This window comes from Eleutherodactylus coqui, chromosome 1, assembly GCF_035609145.1.
Source record: "Eleutherodactylus coqui strain aEleCoq1 chromosome 1, aEleCoq1.hap1, whole genome shotgun sequence".
NCBI lineage: Eukaryota > Metazoa > Chordata > Amphibia > Anura > Eleutherodactylidae > Eleutherodactylus > Eleutherodactylus coqui.
Window position 1 is genome coordinate 101,735,086 of NC_089837.1, and position 22,222 is coordinate 101,757,307.

Consider the following 22,222-nt stretch of genomic DNA (forward strand, 5'->3'; position numbering starts at 1 on the left):
AAGGACACATATGCAACTGACAGTTCCTATGTTAAAAAACGCAACGCAACGCAAAAAAACCCGCCAGTGGACAGGAGTACATTCAATTCTAATTGCTCTTGAGAAAAAACGCAAAACGCAGAGAAAAAAAAATCGCCAGTGGGTGGGCGCCCTTAGGGTATATATTCACATGAACATTTTTTGAATCTGATTTTCCACCCATAAAAATGAGACCAAAATTGGACGTAAAAAAGTCTATTATTTTAAATAACACACATGTGATTTTTAGTTAGCGACAAGCCGTTTTAAAGGTAAAAAGTTAACTGTTTATTTGCCATCATAACTCTGTTCCCTTTCATTTCTTTGTTCTTGACTAAATATTATACATTTTGGTTACTCCTTCTGCTGTATCGTATCCTAAATCCATATCGCGCCACCAAAACACCACAACAAACTATATTTCTTTAGCCCTTTCTAAATTTTTCATTGACATAAAAGCATCTCACATGTGCCACATATGACTACTTCCTCTGCTGCAGCCACACCAAGGCGGCATCCTGCAGGGGGACCCTCCATCTATGACGTCTATATACCCCTGCAAGCCATAAGGACAGGGGTTGTATTTGGGAAAAACTTTTAATGAAATAGTCAGATTCCACAATTCAGTGCCTCACGATCTACACAGCATTAAATCTACATCCTGCATGCTACTTATGTTCTATTTTAGTAGTGGTTATTCATAGATCTTACAAGACGGCACTCGCTGCAGTGCATCACCTTCACGTGGGCAGCGGAAAACCTTATTGGCAAGAGTTATACTTGTATTATATATTATCGTTGCTAAATAGTCTGCAGCGCCTACAGGGTGTCATCTGATAAGTGATGGGTTCCAGCTCAGCACAATATTAGTCCGCACACAGTCATAGAGGCGTAGAGTCTATTCACATGAGAAACGTCCCTGCCCCTTGTACGTATGTATCCCGAAGCGGTGGACAAATATCCCATCGGCACATGTCTGAGGATGAAGGAAGCCAGTAATTACTGGTTGATGAAAAGGGAAACGCATTTACGAGTCCTTTGAAATAAATGGGTTCTATCCTCTGTTTAGCGCACGCAGATTTTGCGTTTGTGCAAAAACATGTGCAAACACAGCTGTTTGATGCCTTCCTGAAGTCGAAAACACCAGGGACTAATTAGGCCGTACAGCCTTATAAATCGTGGTGCATGTGTAACTGGTCCCTAGCAGCACAGAAAGCACAGTACATAGCGCCGATATACGTGTCCTTCACAGCGCAAAATGTCATACTATCTTGTGCATTTTTGCACCTCTGCTTGTCTGCAGCCAGCTTCATATGAGCTTATGTGCAAAAACGCTCATCTCAGCGCAACGTATTTGCACAGTCAACAAAGCTTGCTTGTGTACTTTACTGTATGCATTTGCGCAGGCACGGCATGTTCACATAAGCGGGCCCTAATTTAAATGGGTATAAAACTTAATGAGGTCCTGCTGTGTGCTCTTCCTGGCGAATTTGCAAAACGTATTGCACATTGCCTTATATATTTCTTGTGCATTTATATAGACCCCATAGACTTCCGTGGGGCCCTCTGGTGTGCAAATATGCGGGAAAATAGAACATGTTCTATAATTTTTGCACGTGAGAGAATAGAAACAATGTTCATTTGAGACTGAAATGGTTTCCATGGATCACATAGTTTTACTCAGAGTTCTGTCTCAATGACATTTTTGAGGATTCCAATGGAACCCCAAGACAGAAACCAGGGACGTAGCAAAAATCACCGTGAAAAAAGCTTATTAATGCCATACATTCTTTAACAGCAAGCACTATTCTTTTTATTAAAAAAAACACAATATTTATTTTATGCAGTTATATATTGCCCACATATTCCACAGCGCTGTACAGAGATTGTCATCAGTCACATCGGTTCCTTCTCCGCAAATGCACCAACAAACAAATTCTATCAGCACTTCCTACAAATTAATCAAATGTGCAGTTGTGTGTAAGCATGGCTGCAACTCATACAGTAGATAAAAACATGCGCCTCAGCACTCATACGCATGGGTGTAACTATAGGGGATGCAGGGGATGCGGTTGCACCCAGGTCCAGAAGCCTTAGGGGGCCCATAAGGCCTAACTTCTCCATATAGTAAGCCTAGTAGTATGAATAAAGCTTTGTAGCTGGGGGCCCTGTTACAGCTTTTGCATTGGGGCCCAGAAGCTTCAAGTTACACCTCTGCTCATACGCATTTAATATCTGAATAAAACTGCATAACTGTTATATGTACTAACCTCATAAAAGTGTGAGGTTCTTAGTGCACATTTTGATTAAAACATGTGGGCCCATCCGCCCTGTCCAAAGGACACTTCAGAAGCTTTTTGTTGCAGCTGTGCTTAATGCATTTGTGCTTTGGATTCATTTGTAGGAAATGCTGACTGAATTTTTTTTTTTTTGCATTTGTGGAGCAGTGACAGCGTCCATATCTATCGTGCCCCATATTTTCCTATCTGTCCAAAAGCCTTTGATTATAGACTATGTAGCCTGTATCCTGATTTCTCAGGATACATTGAAAGTGAAGGCTTAGGCCAAAAAAGAAGCGAGTCTTTTAGAGTCAGGTTGCCATCTGAAGTGTCTCCTTGATGTTTCCTACAAATGAATCAAAAGCACAAATGCAGTAAGCACAGCTGCAGCAAGTACAGTAGCAAAAAACATCTGAAGTGTCGCTTGGACATGGCAGATGGGCACACATGTGTTGATGTGCTAAGAACCTTGCACTTTTATATGGTTAATAAAAATAACAGTTCAGTTTCATTCAGATAATAAATGCACACAAGTGCCGAGTCACATTTTTGGTGCTGTTTTCACATCTGTCTCTGTCCACATAATCAGAATTCCAAATTAACTTATAGTATTACTATATTTTTTTGGTGCATGGGAAGAAGCAAGAGGAAATCCATGCAAGCATGAAGGTTTCTCCAGGCAGGGGCGTAACTATAGGGGATGCAGGGGATGCGGTTGCACCCAGGCCCAGAACCCTTAGGGGGCCCATAAGGCCTCTCTTCTCTATATAGAGAGCCTAGTAGTATGAATAACGCATTAGAGTTGGGGGGCCCTGTTACAGGTTTTGCACTGGGGCCCCGAATCTTCAAGTTACGCCTCTATCTCCAGGTACTCTGTCAAACATATAATCAGCTTAGAAAGCCATTTAGGAAAGTAGTGAGAAGGGCTGGAGACCGAGCCACCTGACAGCCAGCCTTACGGGTTTGTTAGTAAACATCATTCTGCAGCTTCCATGTATTACAATAAATGTAGGCTGCAGAAGCCAAATGGTCCAAGATTCTTAATAGAAACCTATTAGAGGAATAACTTTAGCCCAAGATGCATGCAAGTAAGTAAAAAATAATTGATTTAAAATGAGTTCATAGCCTTTAATATTTTCTTATTGCAACATTTCTGACACGGAAGCTACAATTTTACTGCAACTCATCCGTCGCTAAAATTCTCTATGTAGCCCTAGCTCTTGTGTATACTAAAAGGTTTCTTAAATGCAGGTATATTTCTGCCTGCCAATCCTTAAAAGTAAACATTGAACGCCATAAAACCCATAATAAAAAAAAATATATATATACACACACACAATCTCAACAGTGCCTCTGTTATCACCCCACAAGCATTGCAGTTTGGGCTCATATGACTATATTTTGTTTTGCATCATACTATAAGGCTTCGTTGAAACACCGATAAGCCTCCACAGCAGACTCAACAAATTCCATCATGGGTACAGAATGCAAGAATTTCACAATACATAATAAGAGAATGATCCCAATGGAAGTGAGAAGAGTTACATTACCATATTCCTCTGCAGGGTAGTACAGTAGGAGGGTCCACAATCCTACTGTTGCGTCCTATGAAGTAGCCAGCATTTCTTATGGCTGAAGCCAAATGTAATGACAAGAAACAGTTTTATTTCTGTCTAGTTACTATCAGGTCTCCACCTTCACTGAGGGAGTGATTGAAACATCACTGGGTGGATGGTTTTGGGAGACACCCCAGTAGCATGGGAGAGCAGGTTTGCCAAACCCTTACAAATACTGTATTAGCATTTACTAATGAGAGAATGTGCATGTGGAGTTAATTAATCCAACAAAGGAGAATGACGAAGGTGGAGAGGGAGTCACCCGCAATATATAGTAGGAGACAAGTTGTTGCAAAGAATAATGATTACTCATATGAAGTGGGAGAGAAGTACAATAGGAGGAAGTATGTCGTGAAAACAAATGGCTGGATAGAAAGGATCCGATTAATAAGTGCACTCTCGCTACATGGAAAGGGACGTATGAATGTATGATGGTACGAAAAAGTAATGAAACAACCATAAAAAATCGAAATGGGGTTAGAAAACTACATGGGAGAAAGATAGGGCACGTCCTATTTTTTCTTGCGCATACTATTACTATTATTTAATGGTGGCTTCTAGAGATAAGCGAGCATACTCGCTAAGGCAAACTACTCGAGCGAGTAGTGCCTTATGCGAGTACCTACCCGCTCGTCTCTAAAGATTCGGGTGCCGGTGGGGGGCGGGGAGCGGCGGGGGATTTCTCTCTCACTCTCTTTCCCCCCGCTCCTCCCTGCTCACTCCCGCAACTTACCGCTCTCCCCCGCCGGCACCCAAATCTTTTGAGACAAGCGGGCAGGTACTCACATAAGGCACTACTCGCTCGAGTAGTTTGCCTTAGCGAGTACGCTCGCTTTTCTCTAGTGGCTTCACATTGATGTATGTGCAGATGCATGGGTCAATGTATTAGCGCCCTGAACAAGTTTTTTTTGCACACACATTAGCGTATTTCACGTACTTTATGCGCCCGCAGGACATGTTCATTTTCGCATGACAGGCAAATACGCCCCGATTTAAGTGGCTATTTAGTCTAATTAGCTCCAGATGTGTTCTTTTTCCAGCGGAATTGCCCAGTATTTCACGCATGTCCTCAAGTATTGTGCATGTATTTATGAATCCCCATAGTCTTTTATGCGGCCTTTGGGGCGCAGGAAAATAGAGCATGTTCTATTTTTTTCGCATGCGAAATGGGCGCACAAAATACGAAAATGTGTACAAACCTATTCAAATCAATGGGTCCTTTTCTCTGCATATTGCGCACGTAAATTTTGTATGTACAAAAAATGCACACAAATACGTTTGTGTGAAGGAACCCTTAAGGTTCAATACGTAAAAAATATATTTTTTGAATTAATGTTTCATTTATGCACATAATACAAGAATCGTCTAAATATACATTTATATGCATCAAATAGTAATATATCATGCAATCTAATACAGTCTGTATGCTAATGTGCAATTAGGAAGTGTATATTTTCTCCTTAAGTACATGGAGCACCTACTGTAGTAGGAGTGAGGAGACTTTATAAGGCCATGCATGCTCCTCTGGGAAGTTTATGTAAATGGAAGATTAAATAAAATGCCTCTACAGCACAATAACTAGGAATATAAGGCAAAGCCAGAGTTTTGTCCACAAGGAAACGAGAACTATGCAGAAATAGACTCTTTAGGGGGTTTTGCCCCTCATCAGTGTGCAGTAGATTGCTGGCTTGGCTGGGTGGGAAGCAGGGGTGTAACTATAGAGGGTGCAAGGGATGTGGTTGCACCCGGGCCCAGAAGCCTTAGGGGGCCCATAAGGCCTCTCTTCTCCATATAGGGAACCCAGTACTATGAGTAAAGCATTATAGTTGGGGGCCCTGTTACAGGTTTTGCATTGGGGCCCAGAAGCTTCAAGTTACGCCTCTGGTGGGAAGCCTATGATGTGAGTTGGGAAGGGTATCGTTTCTCCTTGTGGAGAGCACCTAGTAGGTGTGAGGAGACTTATAAGGCCATGCAAGCTCCTCTGGGACATTTATGCGAATGTAAAGGTGGAACAATGCCTCTAAAGGATCTGCAATTGACTTGCAGGAATGCTGCCATCCAATAGGTGGCACTGCAGAGACCTTGTTCCATCCTCCTTATTTGCATAATGTGCAATTATTTACCAGGCAGACACTTTTCTGGGGCAATATAGGATATCATTTAATGCCAATATTTTTATTGGGAGAGAGGGACCTAATAGGAACAGTTGGGAGATGCAGACTGTAAAATCTTACACAGTTCTCCCTATGTCCATCATTTGACTATTCACAGTGTGCTCTCTTTACAGGACAATAGAGGATTCAATAGATGACGTAAGTGAAACATCTCTCAGACTGAGTGTGGAAGCAGAGAGTTCGTGCCAAGAAGACTTACAAAGACAGCAGAAGGTGGTCCATATGAAACTAAATAATATACTGGAGCATAAGGAGTTAACGAGATTCACTGCTCTAAAATATTCTGCTGGTAAACTCTAGCTTAAAGGGAACTTGTCACCTCCTATAAGCAGCATTATGGTTCTGATAGGACAGGTCCTGCGGAGTCTGGGGGTGTCATTTTTATACTTACCGGTATCCCCATTCCCACGCTGTCACCCCAGGAAGTCAACACTCCATCTATTAATATAACGGCTTTCATTCAGTCCTTGTACATGTACTCCACTGTTCCCTGTAGACTGATTGAAAAGAGTCATACTGATAGATGGAGCACTGACTTCCTGGGGTGACAGCGTGGGAACAGGTAGCGTGGTAAGTATAAGAAGTACAACCTTGGACTCCGTGGAACCTATCCTATAAGCACCGTAACTTAGTTTATAGTGCTTATAGGAGGTGACAGGTTCCCTTTAAAGGAGTTGTCCAAGAAAATTTTTTTAAAAATAGTAGACGGGCTAATACTCACCTCTCTTGGTTCCCCACATCTCCCATGTCGGCAGCTCCGGGTCTCTCATAGGCCCCCTGTCCACGGCAGTTTATTCGCCGGCGGTAAACCACGCCAGCTGACGCTTCCTATAGCATTGCTGTGGAAAGCGCCGCCACCTGTCCACGAGCGGAGAATCATTGTGATTCTCCACTCTCCGCTAGCGGCGGGCAATTCGCAGCATGCTGCGAATTGCCATGATTCTCCACGGTCAGCTTTCTATTAGATAGGGCTGACCGACGGAGATTCGCCGGCGGCTCCCACGGCGGAGCTTCGCCGCGGGATACAGCATTGCCCGTAAACACAGACTAGACACAGAAGATGGAGGTGCAGTGCGTGACATGCAGGGAACCAGGAGAGGTGAATATAAATTTTGTCTATTATGTTTTACTGTTGGATATATGTTTAAAAAAAAAATATATATATATATGAAGGTGAGTCAAAAATTATCCGCACTCTGGCTATAGAATTAATTTTAATCAACTTTCAAAAAAGACAATTACATTATATTTCGGAATCATCTTCCTGCTTTTCAGTATACTTTGTCCATCTGTCAACAAACTTTCGTATTTCCTCATTAGAAAATGTTTTAGGTTGACCTGCGAGCCATGAATGCACCGCTATCTTCGCCTCTTCATCAGAAGTGACGTTTCATCCTCTTAGGGCTTCTTTCAGGAGACCAAACAGGTGATGGTCCGATGGGACAAGATCAGGACTATAGGGGGGATGCTTTAACACATAGATGTAAAAAAAAAAAAGGCCTGACTTCTTTTATGTGGCCTGTTAGGATACATCAGGGTTGGAGTGGAAGCCACTGCTCCAACTCCTGTGTAATGGCCAGCGCTTGTAATTGCAAGCACAGCTCTCATTGAAATCAGTGGGAGCTGTGCCTGCAATTACAAGTGCAGTTCCAATTCATTTCCGTTTTTTTTTTTTGCACTCAAAATGCGTGCACAAAATACAAAAATGTGTATGTATTATGCAGCAAAATAGGACATGCCACATATTTTTCTTCCACGTTGGCACATCACGTGAAAAAAATGCTTGAGAATAATACCATTAAACAGAAATATACGCCGATGTGAAGGAGCCCTTACTAAACAATTACAATTGGCCCTGGAAGGCAACTGTAAGGCTGATGTGGTCCTCGGTAAAAATGAATTTGACACCCCTACTTTAACACCGCAAAACAGCTTTTTTCCTGATAATATTCCAATATTGGTCCATGAGATTCCTAGAAAACTGTAGGCATCAATTTTCCAGCTGATCGTTGACTTTTGAATTTTTTTCTTCCATTCAGGGCTAACTCAGACGTGCGGAGGTGGGATGGGACAGGGGCAGTGCACTGAGCTCCTGCCACCTCTCCGCCCTTTCTCTGCCCCTCGCCACTATTTGCAATAGCTCTGCTCGCGTCCCGTCCCTCCCATTGCAAACAGTGGTGAGGGGCGGGGAGAGGGTGAAGAAGGGACGGGAGCTCAGTGCACTGCTCCCAGCCCGCATCCTCTCTCTGCAGAGAAGGACAGCGTATATTGGCCGGGTGTGAAAACCCAGCCGATATACACATTCCTGAATAAGCCTTTATACTCAGGCTCAAAAAACAAATCACTGCACGCTGCTCTTCTTAGTAGGGCAGCAACAAATTAACTGACATAACACATTCAAACTTGCACAGCAGCGAGTGGAGAGACTGAGACCTACAACGGAAAGCGTTGATAAGGCAGTGCGGCCGGCATAGTCTGCATAGACATTGATTTAAAAAAAAATACTATGGTGGCTGTCTCTACTATCCTTTTTGAGCTACTACATACAGTGTTTCCCCAACAATAAACCCAACCCTGATTTTTCACGATTTTTGTGGAGGCATGAAATATAAGCCCCACCCTGAAAATAAGCCCTAGCTATACTACATTAAAAAAAGGGAATACATTACCTAACAGACTTGGGCTGGCCCCTCCTGCTGCTCTCCGTAGCTTCACCGCGCTTCTTGCACACCTTAGTCGCCGACAAAAAATCATTCCTGGTTGCAAAATTCAAAAATCCTGCCTCCAGGAAGCGATGGCTCTGATAAGTTCAGCAAGCATTACTCAGCCAATCAATGCAGCACTCGCTGAACCAACACGATGGCTGTGATTGGGCCTTCGATCGCTGCATTGATTGGCTGAGCAGCGGTCGAAGAACAAATCACAGCTATCGCGTTGTGGAGGCAGCATTTATGAATTGGCCAATCAATGCCGAAGCTCAGCCAATTCCATGTCCTTTATTTGCATATTATCCAGAGGAGCATGAATGGCCTTATAAGTCTCCTCACTCACTCACCATCCAGGTGCTCTCCCTAAGGAAAAAAGATAGCGTTCCTGACCCACATCACAGGCCTCTCATTAGCCAAGCCAGAAACCTACTGCCCACTGATGAGGAGTAAACACCCCGAAACAGCTGTCTGTGCATGGACTCTGGCTTGGCTTTCAATTCCCAGGCATTGTTACAAGGCTTGTACAAAGAGTCTAAATAGAGGTATTAGTTCCGTATCTAGTGCTAGAATGTAAAATTGTCTTGTGACTAAATAGATGAGCCACATATTTAGAATTAACTAGAAAAATAAGAATAAGTTGTAATGTTTGGCAATCACAGAAAATGGCCATTACTTACTGGGTGAGGAGTGCATATAGATGCATCCTCCTCTCACCATGCAGGTAGCTGACTACCAAATGGAGGAGCGAATAACACCTGTGCAGGACACCGATAAGACAACCACTCACACTGCCTCCTGATAATGAGGGGGGTGGCTGCTTGGTGTACACTCCCACACATAGTGGATACAGGGTGTCAGACCATTCTGATATATGTAGTTCACCATGCAGACCAGCAACCTATTAATGACGCCATGATAATTCGGCGGGTTGCCCTGCACTTCCAATAGTGAACCACATTGGTACTGCCACCCTGGGCTCCCCCTGGAGTCTTAAAGCCACGCTGCATGTGAATGATAGATAATAAATGCAAGGCATTAGTTGGATTTTGGCCAATTGAGTCAGAAAATGACAGAACAAGTTTCGGCTAAGAATGAAAACTATGGAGAAGGTCATCTGCATTAACTATTAGTTGAAAATGCCTGTGTTGGTTCATACTGATAGGGATTTCTGGAATGCAACTAGGACATTAGTGGATATGATAAGATATACAGGTAAATACATCAGTCTGGTATCTAGTATATTTATGCTTCATGTTCCTCATTGTGCTACAGTACCACATACAGATAATGTCCAAGGTCATTAAAAACATAATCACAGTACAAGTCTCTGTGTCATATAATTAGATATGGAAATTCAATCTAGTTCCCTTCACAAGCTGCAGAGAAGCAGGATGGTGTTTGTGAATGCTAAGGGTCAAGTGTAAGCAGTTCCCTTAAAGGGTTAAATGTTTGATATGGCAATGAAGTGTGAGTTAACCCAAAAAGTGCACCAAATGGCCGCGTGACCCAGAAATTGTGCCAAATTTCAGCATAGTAGAACTGAGCATGCCCGAAGGACCGATTTCTGATCCGTTGAGTCTCTTGGTAGTGATTTTCTACTGCACTATCAGGAGAGCCCAAGGACTAAGACACAGTGCAGAAAAATGGTTTGTGAGCTGTGGGGGAGCATGATAGCCTGTAGAGTCAAAGAGCTAGAGCCTGCAGGAGGAAAAAGACTGTAGAGATGAACTGTACCATTGGCTGATATTACATCATACCTGAGATTGCTGGGATTCAGAGCAGTAGAGCATTTGGAGGAGCTAGAGAGTGTGTAACTACACTGCAGAACAATCATATCAGAATCAGGAGAAGATATCCAGGAGATCATTGGCATCAGATTGTAAGTTAGGCCGGCCTCAATAAAAGTCGATGAATGTACATACCGAAAGGGACTGTAAAAGCAAGCCTGCTAGCAGAAATAGTGATGATACCAAGGATGCTAAATCTCCAGCAATAAATTCTGTCTGCCTGTCATATTACAACAATATGGAATAGCCTCTTAAAGGGGTTGTCCTACGAAAATAACTTACACCTATCCACAGGCTAGGTGATAATACTCTGATTGATGATGTTCCGGCTGTTGGAATATCTGTTGATCATGAGAATGGAGGTCCCGGAATGAATGACCATCAATGATCACATACATCTTGCCTATCTTAAAGTCAACCCCTTTAAGATGAGGCCAACATGTCTCTTTTAGCTGTCATCATAATGTGTGAGATTACAATGGTTGTGTTCTTTAGTCATAGATGTTATATTGAATGATTTATTTTCGCGAGTCCAAACTGTGGAAGTAATGTAGTGTTTGATGTAGTGTTTGAGCATGTGTGATGGCATAACAAGAAGGATCTGTAAAACTTGACAACTCAGAATGGATGACAATTCTCTACATATTCTTTAAAGGCTTAATACACCTGAGAGGATGTGTCTTATTTACCCTATAAGTGATCTGTAGTATCATCCATCCTTGAGCAGCTCTGTACAGTGCTATGTAGTCAAGAATGCCAGATAATTACTTTTTATATCTGCCACTTAATCGAAAATATTTATGCATAGCGATTTATTTAATGCGGGAATCAGCTGTGATCCAGATATAACTGTCAACATCATGGAAATAAAAATGATTCATTTCTAGCCACAAAGCTCCTGCCGTATTTTTCTACCTTTCATAGACCGTAGACGGAGTAGTTATGCAGAAATATAGTTTTAGTATTTATTACAGTTTAAGCTGCATTAAGCTTTCTGTCCCGCGCATCGTCTGAATAGCCGAAAAGGGTGTTTAAACGGAACCCGCATCAGAACCGTTGATTTTTTATGAGGCAAGCTAAGTTGAAAGATGCAAACTTTGGTCTTCATTTTACTTGGTTTGCATTAGTTTCCATCATTTTTGGAAGACACAACAGTGTAGTCAGCTACAGACATATATAATATGTTGATTAGGTTGTTGGTAACAATGTGTAGTTGTAAACCTAGCATTAGGTTTAGAACTACACATTGGTACAAACACTGTTAGTATCCTTATCTTGGCCCTTCCTGACCCACGTTTATAGTCCTCTAAGTAGCCAAGCCAGAAACCTGCTACCTGCTGATGAGGAGAAATCACCCTGAAACAGCTGTCTGTGTATGGTTATTCTGGCTTTGGCTCACAATTCCTAGTCATTGTTATAAGTTTCAAAAGTCTAACAATGACTTGCAGGAATTCTGCCTTCCAATAGGTGGTGCTGCAGAAGTATTGTTCCATTTTCCCATTTTGCATATTTCCCAGAGGTGCATGCATGGCCTTATAAGTTTCCTCACACATCTTCTAGGTGCTCTCCTTAAGGAGAAACAATACCTTGCCTGACCCATATCTTGATCCAAAAGCATCTGAGCTCTCTCCTATAAAAAGGAGAAGACTTATAAGATATCCCAACGTTTTTAAAAACCTTCTTGTGCAATACGTGGTGCAACGGAATAACAAAACCTCAGTAGCTCCTAATAAAGAGCCTAGCCCAACCATTGACCAGCCCAAATCTGCACCGTGAACTTCTTGATGAAGATGTCTATGCCATATGTTTTGGGCGTATCTTTAACATGCAACCTTAGCACTAAACATGGACATTATAAGGCCATTGGTGAGACTAATTCTGCCCTCTTTTTACTTATACATCTTTCTTATTTCCTATTTTTGTATTTTTATCTACGGCTATGGGTTCTGTGAGGCTTTAGGTCTAAACCCACCAAAACTGAAGTCATGGATGGAAGCCATCTCCTCAATTATTGAAATCTATTAAAAGGGAGACCAAAAGGTCAGGTTTCCATCTGTTTCCGGTACAAAATGGCCAAAAATATTCCAGGATCAGATACAGTGAAAACCTTCACATGGATTAGAAGAACTATGTGGACTCAAGCCTGCAATTGAGCGATTATACATATATGGAACATATCTGTATTGTGAAATGAACATACAAAGTTATTTTTGAAAAGCTGATATGTACTTTGCATGCGTTTCTTTACGAATTGAATCTTTGTAAGGACTGTGGGACCTTGTTATGTCGGAGAGAGGGGAGAAGTGGCTGCTGTAGACAGGGACCAGGGATTGCCTGCTGCAAGACAGGACAGCGAAAGGCTAAGCTGAGCCAAGAAAGGTGGATCATATGGCCCTGACCTGGAGAGGGCCAACCAACACCTACGAGGAGGCTGAGCAAGTAGCAGAAAGTAGCGGTCCCAACCCAATCCCATGCTACAGGATTGCTTGGCGTTGTTTAAAATGGTAGTAGCTCCCATGCATCCAGTTGTAAATGAGGCCGGCCTCGTTAAAACCGAAGGTGTGCACACTGATCAGACTAGGGGTGAATAGTTAGCAGGCCTGCTGTGGAGAATAGAGGGTACCCCAGGAACATTGAAGGGTTCATGGACTGGGTCACACATTGCCTAAGGTATTAGGCGAGCCCTACAAAGACGTTACAAGGGTGTACAGTAATTGCTTTCCTGTTAGGGTGTTAAGCTCTAAAAGCGAAACTGTGTGTGGTATTTTGTGATCTGTATCTCTCAGCAATGGTAACATCATCAGCCAAGTGTTACTGATATTGTTCAGAGTACTACTGTCACTAAGGATTGCTCACAAGGTATTATTATCCCCATGTTATAGGTAGCAGTAAATAGCACATAGTTATTTGAAGATAGAAATTTAATGGCATAATCATTATTATTCCCTTTTTCCCTTTTATTTCTGTGTTACTAAATAAATATTGTACACTTTGGTTCCTCCATCTGCAGCATTGTATCTGGAATCCTGCGTCGCTGTATCTCCATCCGCGATAACTGTTCCTCTGAAATTGAATTTCATTACACAGTAATTTGTGGATCTCCCGCGCGGGTGCCCCATATGAAATGCGCCTGTGGACATTGGGCCAAATAGTTCTCCAAAATAGTTTTAAATAAACCCTAAATAAAAAATACCTAATTTGTAGAAATAAAGTACTTTGAAGATAGGACATGGCCTATATGAGTAGGGGTATAGTTATAAATGCAGTAGTTGCACCTGGGCCCATGTAACTAAGGGACCCCAAGAAGACACCAGTATTATAAATGACACTTGGGGGTGAGCAGCTTGCTACAGATTTTGCACTGGGGCCCAAGAACTTGATGTTTTCCTCTGCGTATATGCAAAACCCTATATGAGCATTGTGTCCATAAAGAACACCATTGTACAAGTTTTCCTTATACAATACTCTGGCTTGATTTCTGCATGACATACTTGGCATAAATCTGAGCCAAATGCATAAATATCAAAAATGTTGGGGCATGCAATTTTGGGAAGAATCACAGACCTGACACTTTAAGGACCAGTATACGGGGAACATCTTCACCTCTGTGTCTTTATTCTCTCAATCGCAACATAAGACAAGTAACGGTTGGGATGTCTTCTTATGTTAAGTGCATGAAAATATGAGTAACTGGTTAAGTAACACAAGCGACACAACTAGAGAATAGAAGTAAATAGAAAAAGGAGTACAAAAGTTCTTATGTGGGGCTGATAATGCCACCTAGTGGATAAAACCTTTAAACCAAGTAGAGTTATTATGGAACTGCTTTAAGAGCTCCTTCATACAGGCGTATTTTCTGTCCATATTTTTTACGGACATAAAGGCTCATGCAGACGGGCGTATGGAATTGCAGCGCACAGTTTTCGCTGTATGCGTGCATTTAATGCATTTTTGGAGCATATGCGTTTTTTTACACGTTCGTTGCATGCGTATTTACTGCATTGTTTACATGTCCAAATAAAAATACCCAATTGATGTCACAATTTTTTTACCCACGCTCGTGTGTCCCTGCTCTCAGTGTGGTATTGGCATGTACGCATTTTTTACACGTGTTTCATCCATATTCACTGCATTTTTCACGCGCACAAGAAACCACAAGAAGAACCAAGGGATGGAATTTTTTTAACCTATTTTCTCCTGACAACTTGTGTATAAACGCAATGAATACAGAGACTGTAATGGCCAAGTTTGTGTGCGCCAAAAAATAGGTGCTGCTCTATTCTCCTGTGTTTTTCGAAGTGAAACTGCCACTGGTCCTTCTGCCAGTTTCAGGGTCGCAGCTATAGCTGGTGAACCACTGGTCCCTCTGCCAGTTTCAGGGGCGCAGTCATAGGTGGTGAACCACTGGTCCCTCTGCCAGTTTCAGGGTCGCAGCTATAGGTGGTGAACCACTGGTCCTTCTGCCAGTTTCAGCATCGCAGCTATAGGTGGTTTACCACTGGTCCCTCTGCCAGTTTCAGCAGTGCAGCTATAGGTGGTGAACCACTGGTCCTTCTGCCAGTTTCAGCATCGCAGCTATAGGTGGTTTACCACTGGTCCCTCTGCCAGTTTCAGCAGTGCAGCTATAGGTGGTGAACCACTGGTCCTTCTGCCAGTTTCAGCAGCGCAGCTATAGGTGGTTTACCACTGGTTCCTCTGCCAGTTTCAGGGGCGCAGCTATAGGTGGTGAACCACTGGTCCCTCTGCCAGTTTTAGCAGCGCAGCTATAGGTGGTGAACCACTGGTCCCTCTGCCACTAGACAAGACCGCAGTATTATGAATGGCATGTGCTAGGTTTTACATGTCGCATTTGGGCACAGGCCCTTCGGACCTTTTTTTCCCCTACGAGCTCCTGCAGCTAAATAGATCATGTCCAATAACATTATTACACGAGGGCATTGCTATGCATTGAATTGTCCGGTGTAGTATTCATTAAAGCATTTCCACATGAGTTTAATCTTATGAAATCGGCAGTAAATAGCACGCGGCTCTTATACTATAATTTGTATAAATGTTCGGCTCGGACAATCACAATACAGTCATGTATGGAATGGTAATAAATCTTTGATACTTTAAAGGGGTTTTCTAGGTTTTTACTATTGCTGGCCTATTGTCAGTATAGGTCATCCACAGTTGATTGGTGGGAGCCCGCCACATGGGATACTTGCTGATCAGCTGATCTTCCAGCCCGCTATTAATGCAGACAACTTCATATTGCAACAGGCTGGGTTGGTATTGTAGGCACAGCATCCTTGAAGTCAATGGGAACTGCACCTGCAATACCAACCCTGAGCAGCAGACCTCCGCCAATTTACTCCCAACAATAGGTCATCAGTAGCAAAGTCCTGGAAAACCCCTTTAAGAACCTTGGCATCACAATGCTTTACCATCTTTCTAAAACCTAGATGACTGCTTTCAGACTATATTTATTCATTTAAGGCAAAGTCCACAGACCCGCTTGGTTTCCGTAGTCTGGCTCTATTCTCAAAGTCAAACAATGAAAATACCAGAACGGCCGGACCAGAATTCTGCCATCCAAAATTTGCAATTTTGGCACATGCACGAAAACTGTAACTTTTTGGGTATTTACGCAGCACCCCGACACTTTTTCAAAAAGTAGACATGGCCCAGCTTGTATGGGGCAGGGATGCATGCAACGTGTCACATTTATTATAATCTACACCAGGCAGTAGTGTAAATTATAGCAAAACCCCCAGTGCTGGCACACATGAGATAAATGTATTTAGAGGCTTGTGCCTGTTAATACATTTGTGACTCATAGCAGAGTGCAGTGTTTACTTAGATTGGCGTTTCACATGCTGGTCTAAGTAAATAGGCATTATTTTCTCTGAGGTCTTGAGGAACATGGCTGTGTAGGAAGAGTTGCACAATTTGCTTAGTCTCCATATATTATATCCTGCCTAAAGTAATGGACACCGGAGCAAGAATCAAAAAGTAGTATTTCTTTCCTTATGTTCAAACTGAGTGGGGCTCATAAGGCCCTAATGACATCAGATACTCTCCATGGTATACTAGCTGCTAACATCTGATGCACTTCAGCTGCTATTTCCCTCCATTCATCCTGCAAATGTCTGGCAAGTTCTTTTAAAGAAGATGCATCGGCCCATCTACAATGCTGCAAGAAGTGTCGTCATTGGACAGTTGAGCAATGGAAGAACATTATATCAAGTGACCAATCATGCTGCTTCATCTTCAGATCAGATGGACGTACTTGAGTGTTATTAGGGCCAAAGGAGCCCCACTAAGAATTAACAGATGTAAATAAATACTACTTTGGATTCTTGCTTAGGTGTCCAATTACTTTTGGTAGGATAGTGTAAATGGGATATGAGCATATATTATAACAGACATATCCTATAGTACTCTATCTATTAAACACTAAGCATGCATATACTGTAGGTTCTATAACTTTACTGCCAATAGTATGGTTGTATGTGGAAATACATGGATCAGGGATCCAAATACACAACAAATCAATGTGAAGGCTGTAGTTGCAGCGTATCTACAGCCTTCATGTCACCTAATTGTCAGTAACATGAGACGTCGCAGCAGCTGCGACCAACACTATCATTAGCTGTAATAAGCCTTCTCTGTTTACGCGGCCTCAGCCAATAATTTGCTGTGTTTTACTACTTTTGCTCATGAACGGCAGTAAACGTGTACACGTGGTTATTATACGTGATCCCCAACAACGCTATGAAGGCCGTCCGCCATGACTGAGTGCAGCGCATGTACTATCCAATATTAAGCTAATTATGAGCGAACCGAAGTATCACCAACCTAACAAATACAAATCTGTTCATACACGGGGGCCACAGAGAAGTAGTCCGGCACCACATTCCTTGTCTAAAAGAAACTCCGTCTTCGGCAACCAATCACAGCGCAGCTTTCATTTCTACTGCTGAAGCAAGATGAAAGCTGAGCTGTCATTGGTTGCTAAAGACGGATTTCCTTTTTGACAAAGAATGTGGTGCCGGACTACTTCTCCGCGGCCCCCCTGCTCTATAATAGGAACATCACAAGTGCTGATCCGTCAAGAGTTTCAGTTATTGAAAAAAAGCCAATAGTTGAAAACATTGACAACTTTTTAGACGTTTTGATGATTTTAGTCCCACGAGAATTGTGTGCACAGGGCTTTACAAAGGGATAGTGGGGCTCCTTACCAGATGTACCACCAGGTCATGCTCCGTATGGCACTTATGTTACCGGGATATTTTCCATAGAAGCAATGACCATAGACTTTGTAGGACTCCTTATAAAATCGAAGGCACAATAGAGTCCCATATTGGCACTATATAAGGGTTCCATACAACTTGGAATGTAAATATCTTGGTGTGCGTGAACTTTTTAATTACTTTGTCCTCAATGCTTGTGTATATGAATAATATGGAAATTATAAGTATAAGCCTCACTGAGGACAAGGGATAAGCCGGTGACAGACGAGTATATTCCGGCTCCATTTATGGGTCTGTAATATGGACAAGCATCCAGGCCTGATCTTAGGTGTCCTGACCCAAGCTCGGAGCATCATAAATGCCTATAGCAGTCAGAGTTCGGGTTGGGTCATGATGTTCATCCGTATTGTAGACGCATAAATGCTGTCGGAGTGCGCTTATCTTTATCAGATTTAATAAGTGTTTTACCCCAGTGGTCTCCAACTGTGGTAGAAATATGACAGTTAGGACTTGCTGGGAGTTGTAGTTCTGCAACAGTTAGAGAACTACTGGTTGTAGACCACTAGCTCAGGGTTAGTCTACATTCACATAGGTGAGCGTGATATCGGGCTTAGAAACTCAGCCCAATATTGCGTTTGCCAACATGCGATTTTTACAGCAATGCGAACACACAGCATGCCAGTGCCAAAACTGGCATGAGAATGTGTGGATAAACCCTTAATATGACAACTACTAAATACATAAAATGGTAATATCAGATCTAGCATGTGCATCATCGAAAGGACGCTATTCTACAAGAACACCTACAGTATACAGACATATGACAGCTACATATATATATATACTGTCCATTTAATTAAAATGGAAACAGAGCTTGTGCCCACAGAATAAAGTTAGATGCCCTTTAAGGACTGGCTTTGGCATCAACACTCCTTGTATGTGTAGCGAGGCGACGGAGCATCCAAAGTTGTGACAAACATCATCAAGTCGGGTTCTGGGTTGGACCCTACCCATGGATATCTCTGCATGGGCTGTACATTCTCTCCGTACTTCTACAGGTTTTCTCCCACACTCCAAATATATGCTGATAAGTCAGTTCTCTTCCTATGAGATTGGTCCTAGTTCACGTGTATTTGAAATATGGAAATTAGGACTTCGCACAAGCGTATACGCAATTGTGCATGACTCAGCACAATGAGTCTTTTTGCGTGCATATTGGGGTATTTTACTGTATTTTTGTGCTCACAGTGTATGGTTTTTTGTGCAGGGGACACAACCATACCTCGATTTAAATAGCTATTTAGGCTAATGAGTTCCAGATGTGTTTTTATTCTCCCAGAATTTTGTGCATCTCATTGCGTATTGCATTGCGTGTGCCCCCTCCCCCCCCATAGACTTCTATAGGTACCATTAGTGTGCAAGTAGAGCATTCTGTGTTTTTTCCAAAAAAAAAAAAAATGTCAACGAACCCTTTGATATCTATGGGTTCTATTCTCTATTGAATGCACAAATTTTGCGCACGCAAATAAGCCTGTGCGAAGGAGCCCTTTAGATTATGCAATGCACTGGGGACTCACATGAATGCATATGTCCTATACATGTCCACATAAAGGGAAATATCCTATTAGGACTCCTCTTGCACCAAACAGTTACATATTTGCATACGTTACTCCCCATACAATACTATAGTATAGTAATACTATTTTATGCTCTTTGTGGCCTCTGCCAACAATCCACCCCACGTATCCACCTCCCTTGCTTTAATTTTAGGTGCAGTAAACTATTGTACTATTTTTAGATCGAAGCTTAAATTAACCCCAGAAATTGCAGCTCCTCCACTCCTCCCTAAAAATAGGTGCATGTGACCGTGCCTGACAGAGGTAGCACCAGAGGCAATGTGGTGTCCTGCACATGTTACATACACAGTCCTGAACTTCAGAGACATCACTAGCATCTATGGGGTTTGTAGATCGACTGAATGTATCAAAGTAATGAAAACTAATAAACAAAGTAAATAGATAAAAAAAACATTTCCTATAAGCAGAAGTTATGGGAATAAGGGTCTTGTATGGCGCAGATTAAACTTTTTGTAGCACGAAAACAAAAAGACAAAGTCCCCGTGAATAGATTAAACCAATTATTAAGCATTAGTCCCCGGAGAACATTTTCCTGCATTCCAGTAGAAAGAGCCTTGACATTTATGAAGTAGGACGAAGCATTCTTTACATAGTTAGAAGTAGATAGGGCTTACCTTGAAGAAGCTCCGGAGAAAGTACATTACGCTGAACATTTCTGAAACTTTATAAAATTGTCCCAAACTCCAGATTAAAGGATGCAATTATTCTCGTCCCCCCGCTGGGTCTTAGGTGGCATGCATTCTTGTTGCTATTTTCGACAGTCTTAGCACCAGCGAAGACTGTAAGCTACGCCAGAAGCTTATGCTAAGGAGCTGAATAACAATTAGGGTTTATCTGTGCGCTGCTCAACTGTACGACAGCAAAAACAGGTTTGTTCACAGTCTACAGGCGAGGGGAAGGTCTACTAGGCATGCTCCAAGATGTACCATTGTACACGCTGAATGAAGTAAGAGTGCTTGGCCAGTTCACTGGCAACTATTGAGGCTAGACTGAAATTTACATCTCCTTTCTCACTCCCATCATCAATTGTGCTACTTGGAAACAAAAACTAGGGGAAGATTACATCATTTACATACTGAATAAGAAACGCTCATACGCAGCCCATTAGCATTCATAATACTGAATGCATTTGCAAATCGATCCATGATTTATTGTTTGCCACTGATGGCTGGTTTGGACTTGGGGAAGGACCGTTGTAGAAAATAATTTTTATTCATACTTTTTGTATGTTTTCTTTCATTTTCTTTTTCTCTTTTTAGAATGTCTTTGATGTTTTGAGGCCGAATGCATCCATTCACCCATAGCAGATGATGTCATCGGGGGCCAATATAATTCGTTTTCATGAGAAATCTGTTTTACAATACTTTTATTTCAAAAAGACTTGGGAGATAAATTTAGGTGAACCCTGTATGGTAAAAAAGAGGGTAAAAATACATGGACTACGTATGATTTTTTTTATACTGATCTTTCTTGTGATTCCTTACTACACCTTAATATAACTTTTGAACAAATAGTATAGACCCGCTTGGCAATTCAGAGTGACTTTCCGCGTTACTATTAAATATAGGACCTCATGGCAACTAGTGTCACCAGAACTCACCACCCGAAAGGGGCGAATACAACAGCAGTCATGTTGCCAAGTTATGCCTCCTTGGCTTTGGGCTTTTTTCTCCCCCACAGGCACAGCACCAGGGCATTATGGACTGCCATACAGCATTTCAACCATGTGAATAAAAAGACATTTGAGGTAAATTTAGGAGAAAAATGTGACAACTTTTTAACATTTTTTAAATGAAGATGGGCCACCAATAAACTTTTGACCCAATAGGGTGATCACTGATCAGCTATTATCGCCAGTGATCAGATACAGCCAGGTAAGCACTGTATCTATAGAGTCCATCCATGTAATAATGAATAAATGAATGATATAATACTTAGTGGTTCTTTGATCTGGCTGGCTGATAGAAGGGGGTCCTGAGTGGAAGGTCCACCCTTAAATGATATTCCAGTTATTGAAGGAAATTGCACATTTTCAGCCATCTACTAGAAAACTGATAGATCAGTGGGGGTCCAACTGATCCCCAAAAATGGGAGATGGATGAAAACTTTTAATTTCCTCCAATAACCAAAATACCCTTTTAATGATTTCCATAGCCTTAATAGGGCATGTGAAAATGGGTTGTCTTAGTGAGACATAAAATGAGTAGAGATGAAGGAAGAAAGACAGGTCAAAAGGAATCTGACTAGGTTAATCTACTTCTACTTAGAGTTTCCAACAGATACTTTTAAGAGTACCTATTCTTTTTCGACAGGGAGGGATTCCAGTAGGATATGTGCTGCTGTTAATAAACTTAGTAATATATTTTATTACTTTCTTTTGCTGCCCCCATCCCGGTCTGGTGTGTCTGTCTTCATTCAGAGATGAGTTTGGTTCTGCCAGTTCGCCGAAAAAGTTTGGTTTGGTCCAAATTAGTTTGAACTGAACCTTCACCAATAATAATGGTCTCAGCCAGATGATAGTGGCAGCTTTTCTCCTATGGCTCAGCAGTTAGCACTGTTGCCTTGCAGTGCTAGGGTCCTACTTATCAAACCTGATAATATCTGAATGGAGTTTGCATGTTCCACCTTTATTTACCTCCATGGTGATGTTGCCCTTGGTCAGATTTGAACCTAGGACCTCAGTGCTGCAAGGCAACAATGCTAAGCACTGAGGCATCATTGTTTCTTTCTCCTTCTAGTGCCTAAATATATGCACCATATTAATAAAG

The 22,222-nt window shown here is 42.0% G+C and overlaps 1 protein-coding gene across 1 annotated transcript in view; it reads right to left on the reverse strand.

Moving 5' to 3' along the window:
• Positions 1-20,200, reverse strand: part of LOC136624120 (uncharacterized) — a 132,716-nt gene extending 112,516 nt beyond the window's left edge. Inside the window, exon 1 of the mRNA XM_066598236.1 lies at positions 20,069-20,200. Coding sequence (XP_066454333.1) covers positions 20,069-20,107 — 39 coding nt within the window. The 5' untranslated portion in view covers positions 20,108-20,200. The remainder of the gene's footprint in view (positions 1-20,068) is intronic.
• Between the last annotated feature and the right edge of the window lie 2,022 nt (positions 20,201-22,222).